General features: G+C 42.7%; 1 protein-coding gene across 1 annotated transcript; it reads right to left on the bottom strand.

Annotated features, from left to right (window-relative positions):
- Window positions 1–2,925: 2,925 nt before the first annotated feature.
- Window positions 2,926–26,667, bottom strand: NEIL3 (nei like DNA glycosylase 3). Its single transcript, XM_081926070.1, has 10 exons — window positions 26,340–26,667; window positions 21,165–21,283; window positions 20,045–20,179; window positions 17,262–17,475; window positions 16,111–16,185; window positions 14,656–14,822; window positions 11,648–11,817; window positions 7,299–7,677; window positions 5,147–5,321; window positions 2,926–3,654 (listed from the first exon to the last, which is right to left on the bottom strand). Exons 1-10 carry the CDS (start codon window positions 26,508–26,510, stop codon window positions 3,472–3,474), a joined length of 1,788 nt encoding a protein of 595 aa, XP_081782196.1. The 5' UTR covers window positions 26,511–26,667; the 3' UTR covers window positions 2,926–3,471.
- Between the last annotated feature and the right edge of the window lie 206 nt (window positions 26,668–26,873).

Below are 26,873 nucleotides of genomic sequence, written 5' to 3'. Positions count from 1 at the left end.
AAATGTTAATGCTGAAATAACTATTAGATGAGAATTAAGCTATTGCCTTAAATAGTGTAATTTCATTTTGGATACTCTCTTTAAAAGATTTGCAATCCTAATGAAAGGTAGGGTGCCTTTTAATAGGCTGGTAATTTTAATAATGCCCTAATTTAAATTCAACACATTTTAAATAGGGGGATAGATAAACTAAAGCAAATAATTGACACCCCTCTCGATGAAAAACTGATGGCAAATGAGAGATCTGACTTTTCCTTTTTCTCTGCATTTCAGCATTTGGCATCCACATCGTTGTTTTTTCCTGTATATATCCCCAAACGCTATGAAATGTACAGCTAGCTATATGGCATAATTGGTTTCAGAGAGAATTCTATGCATTTTGTTTCATAATACTTGCCGTTTGCCACCTTTTCACCACTGACAGATAATCTTTAACAATGTATGAGATAAATGCAACAGGTGGCAAGTTATGGGCAGTTCTTTACTTCTTGAAATTCTGTTTTTACAAAAGCAGCGTCTCTACATCATTTGTGCCGCAACAAATATTGAAGGCTCCTGCATAATCTCTAGCAGTCTGTCCCCCCCGCCCCACTGTGGGTCATTCAACGCTAATTTAAGATGTTATGTATGTCACATATGTACATACAGCATTGATTTCCTGCACTGAAACCATCTGGCAATAAGTGCAGGCGTGTCATTCCTGTCGTAGAAGCAGAATGCCTTTGAAAAGGAGGTGGAATTATGTACTGCAACTAAGCATGTCAGGAGGACAAACTTTAGTATTACCCTCATTTGACAGAGGCTGCCTACAAAATGAACTCTGGGTTTTAAATCTGGGTTCTAAGTCTAACATTCTGTGAAGAAGAAGAAGAAGAAGAAGAAGAGTAGTAGTAGTTTGGATTTGACATCCCACTTTATCACTACCTGAAGGAGTCTCAAAGTGGCTAACATTCTCCTTTCCCTTCCTCCCCCACAACAAACACTCTATGAGGTGAGTGAGGCTGAGAGACTTCAGAGAAGTGTGACTAGCCGAAGGTCACCCGGCAGCTGCATGTGGAGGAGCAGGGAATCAAACCCGGTTCACCAGATTGCGAGTCCACTGCTCTTAACCACTACACCACACTGGTTGAAGGAAAACAAGGTGGTGCCGTGCACTTTAAGAGGGTTCAGAAGAGCAGCAGTCTTGTCACAGGGGGCAGGAAATGTTTCCCTCTGGGTTTACCAAGGCGGTTTTCCTGCCCGCAATGCATCTCTTCTTGTACCTATGGTAGGTTGTCCTTTCGAAAGATCCCTCGTCAAAGTTCACCGCACACAACCATAGGGTTTCTCCATAAGCTGCTTTGCTTTAGGCTTTCTTGAACGACGGATGTGTAAGCACTTTCAAAGTGACCTTAAAGAATAAACAGCACTCCGTCGGTGTTAAAGCACTTCAACACAATTAAGTTCTGTTGCTGGCCCAGGATGATCTTAATAGGTGAGCTGAACAAACGAAGATGAGGTACAATTCAATTGCCACGGGAGGTGCTCATTCTAAGAGACTCCCAAGAAAAACTATATGCCAGGGGAGCAGATCAAAGAAGCAGAGGAAGTCTGGGATAGGAGGAGCAGCCATGGGGAGAACATTCCGTCTTTGAATGAGCAACTACAGGAAAATCTGTGCCAATCCACCAACAGAATCTACCACAATGGTATTTCAGCAGGGCCTCCACCGGATAAACATGCAATATATTTTCTTCTGCTCTGCTACACCTGCTGCTCTCCTTGCTGACTACCCCCACCCATTATATTTTAGCGGGCAGTACCATTTTTGATGCGGGTGGCACTGTGGGTTAAACCACAGAGTCTAGGGCTTGCCAATCAGAAGGTCGATGGTTCGAATCCCTGGTATGGGGTGAGCTCCTGTTGCTCGGTCCCGGCTCCTGCCAACATAGCAGTTTGGAAGCACATCAAAGTGCAAGTAGATAAATAGGTACCACTTCGGAAGGAAGGTAAACGGCGTTTCCATGTGCTGCTCTGGTTCGCCAGAAGTGCCGCAACCCCAGAGACTTCCACTACTGGACTTAACGGTCAGGGGTCCTTTTACCTTTTACCATTTTTGAATGGGCTTCCATCTGTGATGGCCACCCATCACCTTAATTTGCCCCAAATGCAATGCTCCACTGTGGGTCTATATTCCTAACCAGCGTATAGATTTTGTAGATCTATAGGCTAGGGCATTGCATTTTGGGTAAATTTAAAATGATCGGTGAACACTGCAGGTGGGAGCAGAGATTCCCCCCCCCCAAAAAAAAAACCCACAACCACCCAGGGACTTGGCAGGGAGGTCAGGGCAAGAGGTCCTTCTGGGTTCATGGGGCTCTTGGCCAGTGCCTAACCTAGCTAATGTTTGGAGCCAGAGCTGTCTTTAAGAATTATGCCAAGAGCCCAGCCCTATGCATGTCTATTCAGAACTAAATCAACCTAAATTCAATGGGACTTACTCCCAAATAGGCATGTGTCCAATCCATTTGCACAGGTCACCAATAAATGCTAAGAGAGTGGCCAACTCTGCCATGCTTGTTAGCCAAACTCCATGGATCTAAAAAGATGGGTAAAGTGCTGTCCAAATTTCCATCAAATTTAAGTGCAAGTAGCCTATGTAGACTTAATGCACCAAACCACCCCAAATGCATGTGCCTAATTTTGCATAGGGGATCAGGCTGATTGCATAAGCCAAGCTAAACTGACCACCTGTTCCAAAGGAGCAACATTTTTTTCTTAGGACAGGTTCCTATATAAAGAAACATAAGGTGAAGGGAAAACCATCACAAGGTCACTTACAGATCTGCAACAAACAAAGCGTGTTAGTTAAATGCATCCCTTCTACTTTGGCAAGGAGCTCATTCAGAGCAATCCTTAAGAACAAACAGAGGCTCGTCATTGCTAGAAACAAGTTTATTGAATATATTAATCTTTCATAACCGATTACAAAGTGTATTAAAATCTATTCATCTTAAATGCATTGAAATATAAATGTTTATGGAAGCACAGCTTAAGAATTGGGAGTGGGGGGAAAGTGCTGAAGGACAAACAACATGTACAAACTCTGACTAAAAATGTATGTTTTGTTGACAGATTGTAGCACATTGTGAGAGACAACTAAATCCAGATAATTCCTGAAGATTGCATTTAAGCAATTTGGGGTGGGGTGGGGTGGCAGAAACAAGACAACAAAAGATACGACTGGGTATTGTTCAGATATGTTAACCCTTCCACATGAGAGCTTCTAGTGTTAGATAGATAAAACAAATCACAGAGGCAGTTAGAAGGAGGGAACAAAAGAAAGCATGTCCAAATGTATAATCTAGATGGATTTGCAATCGCAAGATACCACTTGATCATGACCCTCCTAAAGTATCTCCCAGAGAAGAGCAGCGTTGTACACACAGTTTGAGAAGATTAACGTCAGATGGTGTATTGGAGATGAATTGCTCAGCATCCTGGGATAATCTTCATTCCTGGACCATTTTCTGCCCACTGAAAGAAGTCACACTGCTTATCCTTCCCAAGAGGGCACACAAAGAAATTCTTTCCATTATTAGGACCAATCTTCAACACCGTCCTCATAATGCTGCGCTTCCTGTGATTGCAGAAGGGAAAATGCAGGTCTGCCCACTGTAGAGAAAAATCATTTCTCCTTTTAACATCAGATCCCTCTTTTAGACCGGTGGCAAGAAACTCGACTTTAATTCTGCCAGGTAGGTGGCAACCGCTAATAATCAGGGTAAATGGCTCTCTTTCAAATACGCTATATGTTTCACCGCCTGAGCTCCACTGGTTTGACTTTGTGAGAGTAGAGTTTTCGGGAGTCTTATCTGACTCTGGAGGCAACATGGGTTCAATTTATCCAAGTAAAGTTCTGGTACCTCATAGCTGAATAGCAATAGATCTCACTTCCCCACACTTCCAAATTCCTTCTCTCCCTTTTCAGAATCTGAAGGTCAAAATGACATAACTGCACTCCTTACTGCATAGCAGAGGCCAGTGTAATTGCTGTGTTAACAGAACAAAACCCACGTGAAAATAATCTATTGTATATTGCGTTCAGCCTATCCTTGGGAAGTTAGTTGAGAGGGCCTTTTACTCCCCTTTCAGAACTTCCTTCCATGTGTATATTAAGCATGTGGAGAGGAGTGGCGTGTATACACTGGCCCCACTCCCAACATATCTGTCCTCTGCTGGTCCCAGCCCCATGAGGTAGAAGGTCTGAAAAGGATGCCAAGGTCCATACAAAGAGATTCTTAGATTTATTTATTTTTTGCAGCGACTACCGCTAATTTGCACAGGGAGCCCTTTTCAGACCTTTCAACAAGCTGCAATGACGTCTGGGAGAAGAAAGTGCTGCTCCTTCCTCCATGTGTATATGGAAGGAACAAATCTGTCTCCATCTGAGCAAGAAGGAGGTACCACCACACATTCCACAATGAGGCAAAAACATCCCAGGAGGATGTGAAGCAGGTCTGTGGCCTGGAGAGAGCGCTGAAGACTTGACTGAGAGGCCCAAGGCGAACCTCATCACTGAGGTTCCCCATCACTGCCTTAGATGGCTATTGGTTGAAGAGGCAGAGAAGTAGGGGGAGAACCCTCTCCCAAACTCCCCATTCTCCAGCTTTTCAAGGACAGCAATGGCTACTTGATTGAAGAATAATCTCTATTCCCATCTCTGCATCAATTCCACTCTTCAAACAAATTCTCTCTTGTGTCCTCCCCACGCAAGAAGTCACCCTAGCCAGGCAGTTAAATCCCGCTCATGACTGACAGGAGCATCCCCCCTGCTTCTGCTTTCAGAACTGGGGAAGGGATATCAATAAGCCATAGCTTTCTATGTGTCTATTAACTCTTAATAGTGTCAATAAATGAAAACCTTTTAGTGTAAAACCTGAATTCAAAGTCCACGACTCTACTCCATGCAGAAAACCATTCTGCAGTGGCCAGGATGTGTCTAGAAGTTATCTAGGAAAGCTAACTTCATCAGTGACATTGTAATTCTCCTTCCAGTACACTAATCCCAAAAGTACGAATGAAACCCATGAGTAATTATAATGGGTTGGAGGGAAAAAGTTGTACCCTTCAAGGGTACTCGGCAAGGCTACGCAATCTCACGTACTTCAAAATAGTCGCACCGGGCTTCTCTGGGTAAAGGACAAGCATAAAATTGCCTGCCCTTGTTTTCTCCGTCCTTCCTCACCACGCGAAGAACGCAGAAGCGGCTGTGTTTACTGCAGCGAGGGTTGCCAGTATTTAATGTGTAAGAACCATCTGTCATATTAACTGGAGGTGCTCTGCAATGACAGGTTGCAAAATAATAATAAAAACTGCATGAAGTTAAAAGGGATTAGTTACAGCAACAGCAGCAGCAACACTCTTCCTCCCTTCCACCAAACACTCTTGCCTTTTGTACACAGCTGTCAATAATGCATTGTTATACACGTGTAGTGACCAAAATAGAGAAACCGGATATTTTACCTGCCCTACTTGATTTTTCTTTAAATAAAACTGAAGGAATCTTCACTGAGCATCCAGGCAATTGAAATGAAGGGCAAGTGGCAAATTTAAAGTCCCAAAATTGCATGGCCTCTTATTTTATCTCAATTTTTAAAATATAAAACAGCACCATTCCGGTGTCGCTGGCATAAATTTTGTCCTTTCATGTTGTTTAAAAGGCATTCCGAATTGGCAGCAGCAAGACGTACTCGAGGTCCAATTCCCTCCAATTATAGTCTCCCCCTCTGGAAAGCTATTACAAGTGTCTTAGACCAGGCCATGGGGATCTCTACCTACTTGTCCGCTTCGGAGACAATTTTCCATGCTCTTTGATCAAAGCTACTTTAATGATCCCAATCATGTTCCACAGAGGAGGAAGTCTGACTGGCGGAGCAGAAAAGTATATTTTATGAAGGTGGCAGGGAAGCTTTACTCTCCCCTAACATTAGCGTCACCAGAAGAGTTGGAGAGCATCTTCGCTTACAAGGCACAAGGGCATCTTCCTTGATGGTTAATGTTTAAACAAGGTTAGTTCGCTCCCTGTTACTTTGATTTAGCAGCAGCCAACCTTTTTTTGCTATAATTCTACAAGTCAAGGCCAAATTCCACCCGGCGGTGCTATTCTTGCGCTCCTGTGTACATCGTAAAGTGCTACCTGGGAACTCTGACATCCTCCTCCAACCCCCTCTCAGTCTTCACCACCTCCCCAAAGGCCCAACTTTGGGTAATGGTTTACTTGGCTCCTTACTCAAATGGGTTATATACACCCCATACCTTTACAGTGGAACCTTGGTTCTCAAACTTAATCTATTCTGGGAGTCCGTTTGACTCCCGAAACTGTTCAAAAACCAAGGTGCAGCTTCCGATTGGCTGCAGGAGCTTCCTGCACTCAAGTGGAAGCCGCGTTGAACGTTTGGCTTCTGAAAAACATTCAAAAACCAGAACACTTACTTCTGGGTCTTAGGCGTTCAGGAACCAAAATGTACAAGTACAAAGGCGTTCGAGAACCAAGGTACAACTTTATTAATTTATTGCCTTTATATCCAGTCTTTTTCTCCAAGGGGCTCAAAGTGGCATACCTGGTTCTCTCCAGCCTCAATTTTATGTTGTGAACCACCCTGAGATCTATGGGCATAGGGCGGTATACAATTTAAATTAATAATTCACCCCTACAACAACCCCGTGAGGTACGCTAGACTGGCCAAGGGTCACCCAGTGGGCTTCATGGCCTAGTAAGGATTTGAACCCTGGTCTCCCAGGTCCATGGCTAACACTTTCAACCATGGTGCTACACCACAATGCAGTTTTGTTTCTTGGCTACCAAGTATGGAAGCAGGCAGCAAGGAATACATTGCTCTGCTGTGCTATAGAGAAGCCCACTGGCCCCCTTGCACCTACAATTAAATTCTGTAAAGTTCCAGGGCTTCTGCCCCACTTCATTTCTAAGACACAGCAACTAGTCTCTTGCCACTGCAGTTAGCCGCTTGAGCTTGGCAAATTCCCCTTTCTTCTGATCTAACAAGCTGCCCAAGTCACAAGCGATCCTGTGACAAATAAGGGACACACAGCAGCAACAAACTCTGTTTCATGAGTTACCCATTATCCTTATTGGACGGAATATATATCAAACCACTTCAAAAGCAAAACACACAATAAACCCCAAACCAATGTTTCCCTCTAAACATTGCCTTGCACCCATCAATTTCTACCTTTCAAGTCCACATTCAGTGAAATATACTTTAGAGGAATCTTGTTTAGATCTGGAATTAACAAACCTGATTGCTAAATTCTCATTGATCGTCCCAACAGATGAAGATGAGGAATCAATCTTCTGTTTCTTCTGTGCCGGCTTTAAAGAATTATATTGATGGGAGAATGATACGGGTGTATTTACAGCATGGTGGTTGGTGCTGTTATAATCATTTTGTGAAGAATCACACAGAGAGTTTCCATCTGGAGTTAGACTTCTGCTTCCATTATGCTTTGGCAGAGGCAATTTGCTAGCAAAATCTGACAGCACCAATGTTGTTGTCCCAAACACAGTTTTCCTGTTGATCTTAATTTCTCCCCTTGGTTTTCCAAAGTTATTACATGGGTACTTGATTAAGCTGCTGTTAAAGGCTGCCAAAGCTTCATTCTTCTGTATTTCTGGAACTTAAAATAGATAGCAAGAAAAGGAAGAGATCCCAGTTAGTATCCTCTTTGAACCACTTATCACCCCCTGGAATCTACACACTACTAATCATAGAATCATAGCATGGTAGATTTGGAAGGTACTCCAAGGGTCATCTAGTCTAACGCCCTGCAATGCAGGAATCTCAACTAGATCATACACGACACATCGTCATCCAACCCCTGCTTAAAAACCTTCAATGAAGGAGAGTTCCCAACCTCCCAAGGGAGTCTGTTCCACTGTCAAACAGTTCTTACTGTCAGAAAGTTCTTTAGTCGGAATTTCCTTTCTTGCAACTTGAATCCATTGGTTCAAGCCCTACCCTCTAGAGCAGGAGAAAACAAGCAAGCTCCCTGTGACAGCCCTTAAGATATTTGAAGATGGCTATCATATCTGCCTCCTCTTTTCCAGGCTAAACATACCCAATTCTCTCAACAGACCCTCTTAAGGCTTGGTTTCCAGGCCCTTGATCATGTTGGTTGCCCTCTGCACATGTTCTAGCTTGTGGTCCACCAAGACCCCTAGGTCCTTTTAATAGTTGTGAACATAGGAAGCTGCCTTACACCAAGTCAGACCACTGGTCCAGTCAGCTCAGCTTGTCTACCCTGAATGGAAGCAACTTTCCAGGGTTTCAGACAGGGAGACATTCCCAGCTCTCCCTGGAGATGCCAGAGATTGAATATTGGACCTTCTGCATGAAAGTACTGAGCTACAGTTCTTCCTTAAGAAATAGTTATCCATAATGTCTACTAGGCTTGTATGCTGATGCACATCCCCATTTACATCAATGGGACTCAAGTCAGTTCAGGTTAGCATTGTAGAAAGACAGCAAGGGCCTTATAAATGCACACTAGCAACATATGCAAGAATGGGGAATGTAGAATAACTTAGGTTTTTGAAAGGGTCTTTTCAGAGAAAGTAAAATTTCATACATTCAATTAATTAAGGGAATTTTACATACATTAATTAAGTGGAGAGGGGAAAACTGCAAGCACATTTGCAAAGCTAAGCAGGATCCGGTATGGTTTCAAATTGGGTGGGAGACCGTCGGTGCATTGAGATTCCTGCATTGCAAGAGCTTGGACTAAATGACTTTTGGGGTCCCTTCTGACTCTACAATTCTGATTCTAGGACAAAAGTATTAATTATAAACATTGAGGAAATCATTTTACTTACATCACCTTTTTTATTAAAAAAAACCTCTCTAGAATTTATTTTAATGTAGATTTTTGAGATAAAGTTGCTTTATTTAAACATATGTTAAAGAAGTCTTTAGATGCCAGCATTGGACTTTGATAACAGCTCAAAAGCTTCACAACTGGAATGAAAGATGCCGAGAGAGAGAAAAAGAGCATTATCGTGATTTTCTTCTAAAGCCCTAAGCCACGCTGCCTTTGTTGTATTGGGTCCGCTTCAGCTTCTAGGGAACCAGCTGGGTGCATAAATTCCAGGAGAGAAGTTAATTGGCAAATCTGACTTTCTGAACAGACTAAATCTTTAGGTTCCTGGGGCTGACATTTTAGTGGAAGACAATCAGCCAAGAGCAACTTTGGCAGACAACAGAAATCCTTCCCGACTGCAGATACAGTTGCTCACTAACCTCCCTTGCCCAGCACTCTGCTGGCTCCAGAAGGCCTACAGCAGGTCGGCACATCTTTTCTCAACCTTCCCTTACAGCCAGTCGCGGTCCCGAGTGTGAAAGGCTTCCAGGAGCTTCGACTGGAAGATCCTACCAGATGCTTATAGCATCAGTGCTCCACTGACAGCCAAGCCCACTCCCGGCATATTTCACTAGTCTATGTCATCCTTATGGGTAAAGACACCTTCTCAGGGACTGCAATTGGCAGACCAGGTGCAAAACAAATAGACCTGAAAGAGGAAGAGTGACAAGAATGGACAGCAGTCTGAGGGCCATGCAACCTTCTGGGGCCACATGCCCGCTGCTGGGCAAGGAAGAGGCAAAAGTGGGTGTTTCCCCACCCCTGATTTGCAGTTAGTAAGGATAGCCAGCAATTGATCCAGGTGAGACTGGACATGCAGGAAAGAGTATATTAACCCAAACTTGGGGAGCTTCTTAAAAGAAACTGGCTTGTCCATTAGAGGGGGGGGAGCATGATAAATTAGAGCAGCATAGCAGAAAGCACAAAGGCAGGAGGAAGGAGAGGGAAGAGGCAGCAAGGAGGAGAGAATCATGGAAGAGAAAGGAGGAAATACAATCAGGGTAGGGCAGGGCAGAGAAGTAGAGTGCGTCAGGGATTAGAAGCTGAACACTGCAGCTGAGAACAGCTCTTCTTTGTGGGAGAAATGAAAGACATCATTGCTGAGTGATTGGTGTTTGCTCCAACTGTAAAGGTAAAGGGACCCCTGACTGTTAGGTCCAGTTGCGGACGACTCTGGGGTTGCGGCGCTCATCTAGCTTTATTGGCCGAGGGAGCCGGCATACAGCTTCCGGGTCATGTGGCCAGCATGACTAAGCCGCTTCTGGCGAACCAGAGCAGTGCACGGAAACATCGTGCTCCAACTGTAAAAGGTGTCAAAAAAATACCCATGTGAAGTTTCAACACTTAGTTTTAAAATCACATTTTTTATAACAGGTTTTTAACACTTTTCATGCACACACACACACAAACACTTCTATTGTTTTTGAAATACTAACAGGGTGGCGGACAGCTTTTGTCCCTTCCAGCTACAAAAGATTTTTTTTTCTCCTTACAAATGCATTCCCTTTCAATTTATGGAACATTTGGTCTGACAATTCAGGGAAGTTGCTGAAATCTGCAAAAAGTACCAAAGGTTTAACTGAATAATTCATGCAGCATGGGATGGGATAACAGCTGTGAAAGTATATATTTGAGTTACAAAAGGAACATGCTATTATTGCACAAACAGTTGTTCCTTGAGACAAGTTTCTGAGTTTATAATGCAGATTCTAAGAACACGGGCATCTGCTCAGGGCTGTTTCATATAACCTTTCTCTATCTTAATTTTCCTGAGTGAGGATTTCCTCTGAATTTCTTTCCTAGTTTGTGGAAAGAAGGGCTGTCTATTCTTCCCACCCCATGTAGCTAGGACACCTAAGGACCTTCTCATTTTTTTACTTTTTAATTGGGACTTTGGGGTGGCTAGTATATATTGGCCCTGTTCAACCCTCCATGCCACACATTCAAAACACAGCCTCATCTATGCACACATGCAAAAGGCACACCAGCAGACTGCCCCCCATCCCATTCCACAGCCGAAACATACAGATTAGATGAATCATGGTTGGCTATCATTCTTTCTCCCCACACATTAGTCATTGGTGTAATGACTGGGGAAGGGAAGATCTGCATCCATGTCAGGAATTTGGGCCTACCAACCCCAGTGCTGCATCCCACTATTTTTTTCCTTCTTGTTGATGCTGTCATGAAAACTGGCCAGGTCTTGGGGTCCCAGAAGAAGTTGCCTGGGGAACCAGAGCAGGCCCTCAAACTAGGCTAGCTACCCCTACAGTTCCTACATCAAAGGGGTCAAGTCCACAAAGAAAAGATAACAAATAAGCAGTAAACACATGTCAGGAAGCCACATCCAATAGCAGCTTCCCAATTCCAACCACATGTCCGTCACATGTCTCTAAATGTTTGGGGACATGTCTAGCTAAATGGGAGTGGCATTTTCTGCAGAGAGAAAAAGAGAGGGGGAGAGAACAGTGCATGCACCATGCCACAAAGTATAAAGCAACTCTGAAATAAAATAATATCAATGATATCCTTTGTCTTCCTCCTCATATACTATTTCAGATTTGAAGCATTAGGGCAAGTAATAGGCATTTAGGACCAGCGTATTAATGAACATATTACCTGTATGTTGTGAACAGGAGTAGAAACAACACAAAGCAAAGCAAAACGGTTCCATGTTACTTGCACTGCTGTAATACATTACGATGCCAGTCAGACAACCCTATAGACTTACGCTCAGGCCTTGGAGTCAGGCATGCATCACAGAGTTTGACAGACGGCTTGTTTATCAGCGTGCATAGTGTACAGGCCCACTCCTCTTCCGATTCCTGAGCAACTTGTTCCTTACAAGACGACCCCCTGCTGTACGCCCAGCCAATTAAACCATTTCTTCCTGGCAGTTTGCTGCACAATGAAAGAAAGGGGGAAATTGATGTTAACATGTTGAGAGGTTTGTTCTGAGCATTGTGTTCCACCAGGGGTTATATGGGAGATTCAAAACTGGATTCTAATAGCTTGGCCACCAGCGAGGGGGAAAGTTGGGCTGCTGCATCTGATAGCTTGGAGGCTCCAGTTTCGCCTTGAGGGTTTATCAAGGCTATGAACTTGGCTATTGAGACATGGAATGGGAAGGGCACTATTCCCGCTCCTCAAAAGTGTATTTCCCAAAAACAACAATGAGAGTTTACTTATTTCAAAGCCCTGGATGATAAAACACAGTGGCATATCAGCCACCTGTACTGGGGATGGCTACTGTTTGGCTCTCTGGAAACTCTTCAATCATTGCGCCAACTATTCCTGGTGGTTGGTCATGCTGGACTGAACTGGACTGAAGTCCAACAATGTCTGAAAGGTCACAGGCTGCCAATCCCTGATCTATGCAATCCAGCCCTTCAAGACTTTCCAAATAGATTCAATACACATGCTAGGCCAGGAAGTGATGGAAATTAGGTTCCTCCCTTGCCCTGTACAGTCATAACAGCTGCCATACATAGAGGGCTCTATACACATGTTCCAATGGACACATGTAGATCAGAAGAGAAGTCTGCCCACTCCGTCCCCCGCTTGTGATTGGAACTGTTGTTTCATGCTTCTGTGTATCCTGCACTGAGATTGTTGGATATAGGTGAGGTTGGTTTTTTTTGGGGGGGGGACATAAAAGGGAACTTTGTGTTCCAACCTAATTCTCAAATTCTTCCATGCTTTAGAATTGGATTTCAACAAAATAACTCTGACTGGGCATTGTTCCTCATGTAATCAACAATCAATCATATGAGGAGGAGAGTGCGGACTTACGCTTGCTAGATTCAGCCCCACAGCCTCCAATATCCATTCATTGTGGGGGCAGCCTGTAGCTGGGACAGGATGCTAATGTGCAGGCTCCCCCCTTGTGATTTGGAAACCAGGGAATGGAATGAATGATGGAAGCCATTTTCAATCACATGTTTCTTCTTGCTTTCCCATCTCAGCGGTTTGTTATCCTGACCAAACCATAGTTTAACGCGGCATGCTATCACTGCAGTCTTAAATGTACCTACCCAAAGAGTACATCCGATTTTTTTGCTGGGGGAGGGGAGAGAAGAGGACAAATACATAATTCATTCTAAGAAAAAGGCAGGTATTGCATCAGGCCAGAGAACTGCCCTCACAGCAACGGTTTAGCTATACAGTGGTACCTTGGGTTAAGTACTTAATTCGTTCCAGAGGTCCATTCTTAACCTGAAACTGTTCTTAACCTGAAGCACCACTTTAGCTAATGGGGCTTCCCACTGCTGCCGCACCACCGGAGCACAATTTCTGTTCTTATCCTGAAGCAAAGTTCTTAACCTGAAGCACTATTTCTGGGTTAGTGGAGTCTGTAACCTGAAGCGTATGTAACCTGAAATGTATGTAACCCGAGGTACCACTGTACATGGATACCACTGGGGGACATCCATGAGAGGAGGCTGCTGCCCTCCTTCTGGGTTTTCCAGAGGTATCTCGTGGACCAAGGTAAGAAACAGGATGCTGAACTAGGCAAGCCTTTAGTCTTAAATAGCAGAATTCTTCTTATGTTCTTAAAACGATCCTCCCTGAAAATCTCTTCCAATTTAGCTAGAAGGTAGCAGAATTTTTCTTTTCTCCCCTTTTCTGAATCGTGGAGAAAATATTCTCAATAAAAGCTTGCCCCCCTGGTGCTCTCAGTAGACATCCTCCATCTGCAGCTTAACAAGCTGAAACCCTGCTGCCTGCATTATTTTGCATGGGAGAAACAAGGGGGATGAAAATAAGATATCTGTGTGACTCCAGCAGTGAATGCGCTCCTTAACCCTACTGTTTTAGAATCAGGGAATACGGCCCTAAAAATAACCACTTTGTCTAAGGGAGAGAAGAGGTGGGATGAAAAATATTTAAAGGAAGACGAAGAAAAAGTAGGTGGGCTACTTACAGCACAATCCTATGCATGCCTTCCTTGAAATAAGCCCCACCGTGTTCAAAGTATTTTTTTTGGGGGGGAGTGAATCAGTCAGGATCACACAAAAGACATGGATCGACCAGGGAGGCCCTGCGATCTACCAGTAGATCACGATTGACCGGTTGGACATCCCTGCTATATAGCAATACTTTGGGTGGGTAGGGAGGGATGGGAAGAAGTCTGTTGCCTGATTAATCAGGACATTTAAAAAATAAGGTGATTCAACCCTGCAGCCCTAGTACAAACATCCATTTATTTATGAGCAAAGATTGCAAGGAAGCAACTATTCTCCTGTAAATGTGGAGTACAAATATGTGATCTTACTGTTAAACATGTTATATACCCTGATATTTTGTGAGAGAGCAGTATATTCTTTCGGATAACAACTTATTCATTTATTTCCAGTGTATTCAGGCATTTTGTAAACATAGATTGATAGCAATTGACGGGTTGGACATCCCTGGTGCACATCCAACTCTTTTCCTGTGGTAGCCTATCCATATCTACTTGGTCCCAATAAGTTCAATAAAATTCGCTCCAAGGTTTAGCGTACAGAATTGCTGGCTTAATTCAGGTGGCTGGGCAATGGGCAGGGGTAGCCCAGAGAGAGGAGGAAGGAGTGACAGAAAAATACAGAATGCCATTTAAAACAAACAAACGCCAAAGGTTGGATTTTGACACTGGACAAGCTGGAGAGCTATTGAGCAAAAGGTTAGCATTTCTAAAACCAGCTCTTCTCAGAATGCTGAGATAATTTAGAAAATGTTTGATAAAGGTGAACAACCTACCCAGGATCCACAAGCTGAGGCTTGTCCTTTTGGCACAGAGGACAGAAGTACGTCATTCTGTTATTCTCTCCTAAGCGGCACACCATGATCTTTGCTCTGCACTGACTACAGTTAGGGCGCTTGTACACCCTGTAATGCTTATACAACGCTGATCCCGTCTTGCGACACTAGAACAGAGAACTGAATTATTATTCATGTGATTTAGAAAGCCAGAGCTCCAGCACATTGTCAAATCATTTTATCCTTGACTAAAAAAATAAATAAATCCAAAAACAGAGATTTAAATACATTCACACTTTGGGCAGTTAAAAAAAGTTCCATGAATTTGAGAAATTCCTGTTTTTCTGTCCTGTAAATTAGCTTCCCCTTTATAGAATGATCTCCCCAGAGAGGAATAACCATGCATCAGCCTTGTTTTGGCACTGGGCAAAGAGGTTTGTTTTCCTCGGGCAGCACAAATGATGCTATTTTGTTAAATCTGCTTTTAATATGTTCTTATAACTTTATCTTTGCTTTTTTTTTAATTGCTTGTCAATCACTGCAGGGCTTTTGTTGTTGTCAGAAAAAGACAATGCACATTTTCTCTCTCAATTTTTAAAATTAATTTTCACAAAATTATAAATGAACAAAACAAACAAACAAAAATCATAACCTTATTAAAAATTATACTTATTGACCTTGTTAAGTGACTTCCTCGCTTCCCCTTGGTTGAAATTCAACAATGCACATTTTTTGTGAACCAATAAGCTCTTTAATATATATATATATATATATATGTTACAAACCCATATTTCTTATTTGCAAAATAAGCAAAAGGTTATCCGCAAAAAAGAGAAAAGAAACCATCAACATTTCCCCTAGCTTTCTGACTTATAGGTAAGCAAGACGTCAAGCAATGCAATTCATCTTTTAAGGACAGTGCAAAGGATGATGGGTTAGTTACCAGTTCTCTGGCAGTTACCATCAATGGTGCTTAAGCACCAACCAACCTGGACAGAAAAAGCTGATAGTGCAGCACTCCAGGAGAGTTCACATTACATTTTTCTTATTAAAAAAATAATCAAACAGAAACCTAGCATGCTGAAGACCAAAACCACTTCCCCTGGTTGTGTTACCTTTCTATATCCAGATAATTTCTGATGGCTTGGGAACATTGAATCATGTAATTCTCTGCCTGGGCTCTCTAGTGGAGTGGCACAGCTCTTTCCTACTTTTTCTAAATACATCAGTTGGCCCCAAGTCCTATGAAAATTAAAAGACTCAAGTGCATTTCCCTTTGGATTCCACAGGCAATTTTCAATCAGCCAGGGAGAAAAAGCCTCTTCAATCAATTGGCTGGGTGAAGCAATTTTATACTAATGGTGTTAAAAACATTTTTACTATCAAGACACATGTTCAGCATTTACATTTTAATGCAGTTTTCGAAGATCTCTTGAGAAAGGGCTTTCTCCCTACCTTATAAAAGAGTAGCGTGAAATCCCGAGTCATTTTCACCAAGTGATGTACTTGCTCATCCATTAGCTGACAGGCCTGGAATTTGGAGCAGAGGTTTAAAAAATGACAGCCAAGGACTCTCCAAACCACAGTGGGTCACTGCTTAAAACAAGGAAAGGCTGTGGACATGGAACCCCTATCTTAAGAAGCCACATCACTGGTAACGGGACAACTAGAATTGTTTTAAGGCTGGTATCCTATGGATATGTATCTGGGAGTATACCACATTGAAGTCTGTGGACTTCTGAGAAGACATGTATAAAATTCTACCACAAACATGAACACCAGGTAGTGCCATTAACTTCTATCTTGACAATCACCTAAAGGGGATCAGTGCTGGAATTTTAATCAGCTTGGTTACAACTGAACTATGGCTGTTTCCAGGTCCCCTTTCCCTCCAGCCTCTCCAGATCAAATGTAGGGAGTTGATATACAGTGGAACCACCATTTACGCAAGGATTTGGTTCAGGGGGCGGCACACATAAAGTCAGGAACCCCCAAGGAGATCATCATAGGACTTTTCAGGCACCAGAAAATCATCATCAGGGACCAATTTTATCATCGTATGGCTTTTTAAAAAGATACAGTGGTACCTCGGTTTCTGAACTTAATCCATTCCTGAAGTCCGTTCTTAAACCAAATCCGTTCTTAAACCGAGGGGCACTTTCCCTAATGAGACCTCCCACCGATAGTGCTCTTCCACCATTTGGCTTCGGTTCGTAGACTAAGGTAAAGTTCGCAAACCGGAACACTACTTTTGGTTTTGCGGAGTTTGTAAACTGAATAGTTCATTAACAGGGCTGTTCATAAACCGAAGCCACTGTACTTGAATACTTTGTGAGTTTTTACTACTTTTTAAACTGTTCATTTTAGCACACTTGCCCAATATGGAAATATCAACCTGAATTATTTTCTTCTCAAGACCACTTGCATGCCACATCCCTTTTGTGAGAAGATTCTTTTGAGGATCTGCTTTTTGAAACTGCCATGGCCAGGTGCCTAATATTCTGTTACCATTATGAAAATGGTACAGATTTGCATATATTTTCTTAAACTCTGGTTCTCGCAATTCAAACCTGCAAGTAGGAGGAAGCCAGGAATATTTCACATACTTTTACAGCTGGATGAAGACCACTGTCAAAAAGTGCTTCGTTCTTTATTATGTTTCCCACTCCAGGTAGCACTGCCTGGTCGAGCAACACATCACATAACATACGTCCCTTTTGCTTCTTAATTTCACCTTCTGCTCTTAAAAAACTAAATTTTGGAGAGCATACATCCAAGTTTTCTAGCATTCTGACTTTCTGTTCACATTCAGCAGCATTCCTGCAAGGTTAAGGGGGGGGGTATGTTGTAAGCGGAGAGTAGGTGAGCAATGCATTGTGCAATTAAAATATTTAAGTAGTTGTTTTATCGGTAGGTAGTATCAAGAGAGAAAAAACAAAACTGCCCAAAGCCAGGCTGGATTTAGCAGGAAGCAATCCATAGTTCTAAACCAGGAACTCCCCCCCCCCTTTTTAAAGCTCCATTCTGATTTACCACAGTTTAACATTATGCCAGAACCGTAACCTGTGGTTAACCGTAACTATGGGTTATTGAATAAAACTTCATAAGCAAAAGTTTGAAATTAGCTTGTCTAAGCAAACCAGGGGTGTGAAACCTTTCTCAGTGGATGGAACAAAATCCCATCCCAGATCTCTTTGGCAGGTGGGTGAGGCTACCAACCAGTCCATCACCTGGACAAAACGGAGTGTTTCCGGAGGTGGCAGAGAGATATTTCCAAATTTGTCTGGCAGGGCAAAAAGCCCAGAATCAAGTTTAAGATATTAACAGATGCGAAGGAAAGAGGGGGCTTTGCCCTGCCAGACTTAAGGTTGTATTATGAAGCCGCAGCTTTCTGCTGGCTAAAAGATTGGCTACTTCTCGAAGACACTGATGTGTTAGACCTGGAAGGTTATAACAATGCTTTTGGTTGGCATGCATACTTGTGGTATGATAAGGTTAAGATCAATAAGGCCTTTAAGAACCATATTGTCAGAAAAGCAGTGTTTAATGTCTGGACAAAATATAAAGACTTACTGGAAAATAAAACTCCAAGGTGGCTCTCACCTTTGGAAGCTAAGGCTTGGAAAAGACCCAATATGGAAGCCTACTGGCCAAAATATTGGGAACTGTTAGAAAAAGACGGAGATAATTGGAAATTGCAGAGTATGGAGAAAATGAAGGATAAAGTGCGAGACTGGTTACACTACGCTCAGATTAAAGAAATTTTTAAAAGTGACAAGAAGCTAGGGTTCCAGGTGGAGAAATCGAAGTTGGAGACAGAATTGTTAGAACCTAAGACTAAGGTACTTTCAAGAATGTATAACTTGCTGTTGAAATGGAATACACAAGACGAAATGGTTAAGTCGGCTATGATAAAATGGGCACAGGACATTGGGCATAACATTATGTTTGAGGACTGGGAAAGGTTGTGGACCACTGGGTTGAACTTTACTGCATGTAATGCTTTGAAAGAAAATGTAATGAAAATGATATACAGATGGTACATGACCCCAGTTAAACTTGCCAAAATATACCATTTGTCTGATAACAAATGTTGGAAATGTAAAGAAAATGAAGGAACATTCTTCCACCTCTGGTGGACTTGCCCTAAAGTGAAGGCCTTCTGGGAAATGATATATAATGAGTTGAAAAAGGTATTTAAGTATACCTTCACCAAGAAACCAGAGGCCTTTCTTCTGGGCATTGTCGACCAGAAGGTGTTAAAGAAAGATAGAACATTTTTCATGTATGCAACAACAGCAGCAAGGATACTACTCGCTAAGAACTGGAAAACTCAAGATCTACCCACACTGGAAGAATGGCAGATGCAACTGATGGACTATATGCAATTGGCGGAGATGACTGGCAGAATCCGAGACCTGGGAGAAGAAAGGATTGAAGAAGATTGGAAGAAATTCAAGATTTATCTACAAAAATATTGTGATTTAGTGGAATGTTAAGAAGGATGCTTGGTTATAAATAATTGGCCATCACTAAAATAGATCAGAATTTGGTAATAAGAGAGATTAAGAGAAACAAAATTTGTAGGAGAATTTTTTTATTGTATTTTAATAAGTGGTTATAAATTTGGAAATAAGATGATAATTTGCTTGACAAAAATTTATTAACGATGCAAGTGGGAGCGGGAGACGTGAGGAAGTCTAAGGATGTTATGAAATTTTGTAAAAACAAAGCAACACTGTTTATTATTATTGTATTTCTTTTCTAAAAATTCCAATAAATATCTATTAAAAAAAAAACCAGTCCATCACCTGATATTTGTATACCAACATCTGGAAGACTACAGGACTCGCATTACTATATAGCAATACTTTGGGTGGGTAGGGAGGGGAAGAAATCTGTTGCCTGATTAATAAGGGCATATTTTTAGTCAACTTTTAAGAAATGAATGAATAAGTTGTTTCAAGCCTGCAGCCCTAGTACAAACATGCATTTATTTATGAGCAAAGATTGCAAGGAAGCAACTATTCTCCATTAAATGTGGAGTACAAATATGTGATCTTACACACGTGTTCTTATATCGCTGTGCAATGTAGTGTTATACATGTTATACCCTGATATTTTGTGAGAGGGCAGTATATTCTTTTGTCAGTTTTATGGATAACAATTTATTCATTTATTTCCAGTGTGTATCCAGACATTTTGCAAACATCTATCCTTTTACCACCACCACCCCGCTTATAAAACAAATAAAAGGAACTACTTGAATTTAAGCATAGTTTTCGCTTGATTTAAGCCATCTTGCAATGTTTCCAACTTGGAGCCACAGTAATTCCCCCTTCAGGAACTCTTGTAAAAACATATCACAGGAAAACATTCATGGCTTTACCTAAGTTCAACAGTTGCATCGTAGAAACAAACCAAATCATTAGTAAGTTGTATTTCCAGAACTGCCAATTCTCCACTTCTGTTCTGGCTTGCATCTGCACTTATACGCAAGGAACCATTCATGCCAAAGTGGATCCTAGAAAAGAAAGAAATTTCTGAATATCCCTCAGTTCAGAACATTAACTATTTCTAGCTTATCCCCTACTTTGGCATAACTCCAACTACAATGGCTATGGCTGCTGAACATGAACTGGGGTATTGTTTGGGGCTTCAGTTGGGGTTCTTCTTTTGCTGTAATTGTTATTAATTTTTTGTTTCTTAATCTTCCCCTTCTATGGTCATCAGCAGTTTAGCTATATACGGTATATATTTGTCTCAACACATTCACCTCCATGTGAGCACCAATCCGCTAATGAAGGCCTTTGTCACACTGTGTGAACAAATGGCTTTTTGCTAGACCGTGCATCTCTTACAAACAGACTCTTATCTACCAGCTTCCTCTCTTTTCTGCAGTTCTAGACAATCACTACAACCAGATGCAGAGCTCTTCTTATATTCTTATGTCAACGGTTGAAAAGTCTGCAGTTGGTATGAGAATGCGTTCAGTGGCCTAGTTCAAATGCCGCACTAAGCCAAACCACAACTTATCACAAAAGCGTGTAGGTACGCAGAGAAGTAATGCAGCCACTTTGATCCTTCTGGGTCACTGTCATGCTTTCACTGAGCTAAGTCATGGCTTGGTGTGTGATTTGAACCCAGGCTCATGGTTTAGCTCTCTCCAGACTCACCATGAGTTTTAACCAAGGTTTGTCCTATGGTTTATGGCTTGTGGTTTGTTCAAGAGAGCTAAACCAAGAACCCTGGTTTGGATGACAGAGTAAGCTGAACCATGGGCTTAGCAACAGAACCAGCAAGGAGGAGCAAGGCAACCATGAGCTCCTCTCTGGGAGCTGCACTTGAGTGTTCATGCTACACCATGGTTTGGCTTAGTGTGAGATGCAAACCATGTCAGCATGCAGAGATGGAGAGAGCAAGCAACACCTTTTTTAAAGCCCAGTTTTTTCAACAAGGCTTAATAAAGTTGGGCAATATTTCCTCCAAATTATGTACACTTTACTTACCTCAAGGCTTTCTGTCCAAAATACATGAACAGCTCCTTTCCCAGAGTTTCCACACCACTGTAAACACATCCATTAAGCACACTCAAGACGTCTTGACTGGATACTTTATTCCGAATCATCTGAGTGATGCGAAAACAATAACAACAACAATAAAATTAAAATAAGTAAAGGGAATTTTGTGCCAAATATAAATCTAAGAATGTATGATGGAACTCCTTCTAGATAGATTTTAAAAGCACAGAAACCAAATAGGTGCACCAAAAAGAATCTGAAATCAAAATGTTGGTTTTAAAAACACAAATGGCCACTTGGACAAATCTTCCAATGTTTGTACAAAAGAAAACTAATTGCATTCGTGCTAAGCTCCGCTTTGGTCCTTGCCAGTTTGCTCAGAGTTTTCCAGCTGAAACACTCATGAAACCAAATACCCAAATATTTGTATGAAGCCAACTTGTGCAAGTCTATGGTTATCCACTAGGACCCTTCTGTCAGTACAACAGAATGTAAGAAATGATTCAAGCAAAAGCTCTTGGAAGACTACACGCTAAATGCTGAACACTATGCATCAACACTTAGCTATTTATTTGCCAAACTACTATAATATGCTGACACTGTTTATGAAATATCTTCCTTGCTACTCACACAATATTAAATAATTTAAAGGCCCAAGATTGCTGTTTTCTCAATTGCCAATTTGTTTTTTGAATTTCTAGATGTCTTTGTGAAATAGAACATGTTGTAAACTGAAGGTCATGGTGTAATTTATTATTATTTTAGAAAGGATAACAACTTGCTGTTGGATGCATAAAATCTGAGGGTGAATGGGAGCGAACTTAGGTTTCTTTAGAAGTGGTTTTCCATCAGCCTGACCAAAGCCAGTATCAGTTTTGAATAGTTTGGTGCATTTCAATAACATGTTTCAGGGCCAATTTACTTTTGAGTGCATCCAACAAGGCATACAGTTGATAATGACCTCGTTTTTCAGATGTTTTTCTACACCAGCCCTGCATAACTGGTTCATTCTCAAGGCAAACTCAGCCCACTGGCCATACATTGTGGCCTGACAGATGCTTGACAACCGCTTCATTTTTGCTCTCCCAATCACACCACAAAAGCAAGAAATTCATCCAGCTTTGTGACTGTGATTCAAGTAAGAATAGGCTCATGAGGAAGGGTGTACTGAAGCTTATTCTGTTCAACATGTAATGAAAGAGTTCCTTAGTTTACAGTGTGTGATGCTGGCTGTAGGCTTCCATATACTATGCCCTGCCATTGTTAACCATGAATGTCGTTTTTTCCTCAAGCTAAGCAAGGCTAGGCCATCACTGGTGATCATCTGGAAGCAAATCCACCCACGGTATGGTGCCTTAATCTACCACCTCCTAAATAGCAGAGGCAATGTACAACAAGCAGGTGATACCTTTTCCAAGTTGATTATGCACACGCTGTTTGAAAACTGCTTTCGGGAAATGACTTTACTTTTCAAAGTATATTCTCTGGAGAAAGGAGCTAGAGTCCGGTAAGCATACAGAAAAAGGAACTGTTACTAGAACAATTCTTAGTAGTCTATAATCACCCTGCCTCCCAGCCCAGTGGCCACCTCAGCTTGGAAGAAATCATATAACTGAACTTGACCCTGCAGGTTTTTTTGTATCCAGACACTTACCAGAGGAACACAAGAAGATACCACAGGGCTTCCATGTCACTGGCATTTAACATGAACGGGGACCAAGTCTCCACAAACCTTTATCACAGGATAAAAGTGTTCTTAGACACCCCAAAACTGAGGAAAGGGGATGACATAGTTTTGTGAAAGACAAGCCTCACTGAATGAAAACAACAACTAGAGAGAAAGATTATAACCTTGAATTCCTCCAAACACACTACATGTAGTTTTCTGTGTGTGCAAGTTTGGGAGGTGCGGTTAGTCATGCGATTCCCCTTGCCTGCCACTGAGGTGTGAAGAAATTCAAGTAAGTAAGATTGACTATTTTTTATTGCTGTGTTTAGTGGGGTTTTTTTTTCATAATACTGTGAGCTACCTTGGGTAAGGCATGCCCCCAAAGGCAGAATACAGTATAAATAATTTTATAAAACAATCAAATCCAGGATGTTTTACCACATGATCTGCTGTTTGTGCAGATCAGACAGAAGGATTGTAGCATAGGAAGCTGCCTTCCATCAAGTCACACCATAGAATTCAAGAAATCATGGAATCCTAGACTGGCCCATCTAGCTCAATACTGTCTCCCCTGACAAGCAGTGGCCTTCCAAGTTTTCGGCGAGGGTGTTCTCCCATCCCCACCTGGAGATGCCAGGTTATGAACCTGGGACCTTCTGCATGCAAATCAGATGCTCTACCACTGAGCTATGGGCATGGCCTGTTCCCAAAGGGTTGCAATTAAGCAGGAACACAGGGAGATGCATTATATGGAATCAGACCAGTGGTCCATCTTTAGTTCAGTGCTGTCTAGGCTAGACTGCCAGTGACTCTCCAAAGTTTCAGGCAGGGAGCCTTCTCAGCCCCACCTGCAGATGTCAAGAGATTGGATGTGGGGCCTTCTGTGGGAAACACACCAGGCTCAGGGCCAAGTGCTGAGTTGTTTGGCTTTGTGTACAGCTACAAGGTGCCCAGATTCTACTGAATAAAAAAAAAAGCTACAGTATCCTAGGGAAAAGCAACACAAGTTATCGTTACAAAGGCAAGATACAAGTTACCACTTGTTAAAATATATATATACGAAGTGCTGTCAGGATTTACTATTTATGCCAAACATGTCTTTACAAACAACCTAAACAGAGAACGCTTTGTGCATTTTCAAGTTGGAATATTTACTATATATTTCCAACCAAAGACCACGTAACCAGAGTACTTTTGAGGATTAGGTTTCCTTTAATAAAATTTCCTGGCTTGCACTTGAACAAAGACAGGGTGGGTGGGTGGGGAGTCTCCTCCGTACCCCCCCACCCCACCAATCAGGAATACAGCCTTGGATGTTCACAGCTCATTAACCCAAGCTGCTCATTTATATTCCAACATCTTTTCCTCTATAAAGTTCCACAAGCCCCAACAGAGTAATTTTATGCTGGCAACACAAGTGATCAAAACTTGTGGAGAAATTGCATGCTGTGTACATGGGGAAAGCAAGTGGGGAAGCGGAGGAGGAGAACCCTATTCCCTTGTCCTGTGCATTCACACCAACAGCAGGCCTCATTAGTACATTTTTAAGCAAACAAACAACTCCATCCACCTGCTTTGCTTTTTTTTTTCCTGTGAGCCAATTTCAGTATGTGATCTTTCCCTGTACTTTTTTTAAAAAAAAAAAACCCTGCATGACAGTGACTCTATAGCAGATATTGTATAACGGGCTTCCTTATAATAATTTTTTATTTATTTATTTAATTTTTTATTTTTTAAAAATTGCCATCTTCCTAATTAGGCAAAGTGACTCGAGGACACTTTCCTCATTATTTCTTACATGTGTTAGATGTTTGCCCAAGCTCTACCAACTCTTCAAATTAATCAGACTCGTTATGGTTGATTTATTATGTTAATGGCAAGAATATATTACAGATTGCCAGTTATTTCTTTTTAAGTGTTTTGTGCAGGGGAAAAACAAAAAACAAAAAAAACCCCTCACAAACAGCTGCCCGAAATCGCTGAAACAGTCAGAACTGATGATTACTGGGGACGAGACGATTGTGTCAGCTATACAAACCTCATGTCAATCAGTCATGTCTGTTGTAATTCTGACATGCGACAAAGGAATGTTTACTGGGCAACCTTGCAGATGCTTAGTTTTAGGAACAGGACCGGCAGCCTGGATGGCATACATCGCTGTTGCAACCTATACAATGTTTCACATGACCTGCCCAATACTGTGCCACAATATTGTAATATAGAGCCTAACAAAATGGAATGGAGGGGACCAAAGGGCACCATACTTGCCATGCAAATATCATTGGTAAAAACTCAATGATAAGATTTATTTAAGTACAGTGGTACCTGGGGTTAAGAGCTTCATTCGTTCTGGAGGTCTGTTCTTAACCTGAAACTGTTCTTAACCTGAAGCACCACTTTAGCTAATGGGGCCTCCTGTTGCCACCGCGCTGCCGGAGCATGATTTCTGTTCTCATCCTGAGGCAAAGTTCTTAACCTGAGGTACTATTTCTGGGTTAGCGGAGTCTGTAACCTGAAGCATATGTAACTTGAAGCGTATGTAACCCAAGGTACCACTGTATTCATGTGCCATTTCCCCCCTTTACAGTCTGCAAATCTGCTTATGGCAATAACCTTTGTAAACGCATCACACGCTGATACAGCCCTAAAATCCTATCAACACAACCAATAACACATCCAGTCCTTTCCATTAGTTTAAATGGGTTTTCTATAATGGATGCATTTTCAGGAGCAGCAGCTGAAGCAATCCTGGCAAGTCGTTTCAATCACGGGGCTTTGGGGATGAGGCAGGAAGCGCGGTTGTTGCAATGCCACACCTCATTGTATGAAAGCCAAGACAAGAACAGCTTCCTCCCGGGAACCCGTCTGTGCCAATGTGTGGGTGTTCAGACCCAGGAGCCAGCGCTTTTCCAACACCAGGGAGCAGAACTAGCAATCTGCCCTTATCACACCCATAATATGAAAAACGGGCTTAAAGCAAGCTGGCGTGTGGATCCTGCTCACTGATCTTCATAAAATAGGAGATGGAAGGGACCCTGAGCATCATCGAGTCCTCCCCTTGCAATGCAGGAATATGCAGCTGTGCCACAAAAGTGGATCAAACCCGCAACCTTGGTGTTATCAGCAAATACTCCCATCAGCAGCAGGCCCGCAGCCAACTTAGAGGCTGGTCAGGGATGGGGGGGGGGGACTGCAGTCCAAAGACACCTGGAAGACCACAGGTAATCCTCGTTTTTGTTTGTGGGCTCCCAAAAGCAGATCTGGCTGGATGTGTCTTTGGGTAGCCCTAGAATCTGGAAGCAACGCCGAGGGTCATCTATCTTAACTTAAAGCACCCCTGACAGGTGATCATCAACCTCTGCTCTTAATGAGGGGGGAGGGAGCCCTGTGAACAACGCCGCCCGACTCCTTCCCTGCAGTCATTCCTATAACCACAGCGCGGGTGGAGCGGAGGTTTAGATCCGCGCCGGCTGCGGAGTACAGACGCTACTAACCGCGTTAGGGGAAGAGGCGGCGGCAGCGGCAGCGCCTCGTCCTGCCGTGATGGTAAACAGGGACGGGGGCGTCGTCAGGGCTCTTCCTCGCACGCCCCGCACTGCCTGCCCGGGGGCCACGCGGGCCCGGATCTTCTCCCCGTTCAGCGCGCAGCCGGGACCTTCCACCATTCTCGCGCCGTGGGGGGAAAAAAAGAAAAAGCGTTCAAATTTCCCGCCCGCCTTGCCTGGCCGCTGCCCCGCCCCGCGCTTCCGCCTCCGGGAGTTTTGTGCGTAGGGTCCCGGCAACTCTGAGCTCGAGAGCTGCTCCGCATGTAGAAGGAACGGCTGGGGTTTCCGGGTTCCTGCGAATGTGTTTTGCAGACCCTGGATCCCTTTCCCTCCCTCCTTCTGTCTTCCATAAAAAAGGGGGGGACTGCCTCCGCGTATTCAAGATCACTGATATTTGAGCTGCAGATCCTCTTCGCATTTACCGGGGGTGCGGGGAGCAAGCCCCATTGAACTCAGTGAGGTTGCCGAGTAGTTGGAAGGGGG

This window comes from Podarcis melisellensis (genome assembly GCF_964234715.1).
Source record: "Podarcis melisellensis genome assembly, chromosome: 9".
NCBI lineage: Eukaryota > Metazoa > Chordata > Lepidosauria > Squamata > Lacertidae > Podarcis > Podarcis melisellensis.
The sequence above is the reverse complement of the archived record's forward strand: the minus strand, read 5'-3'. Positions and strand labels throughout refer to the sequence as shown.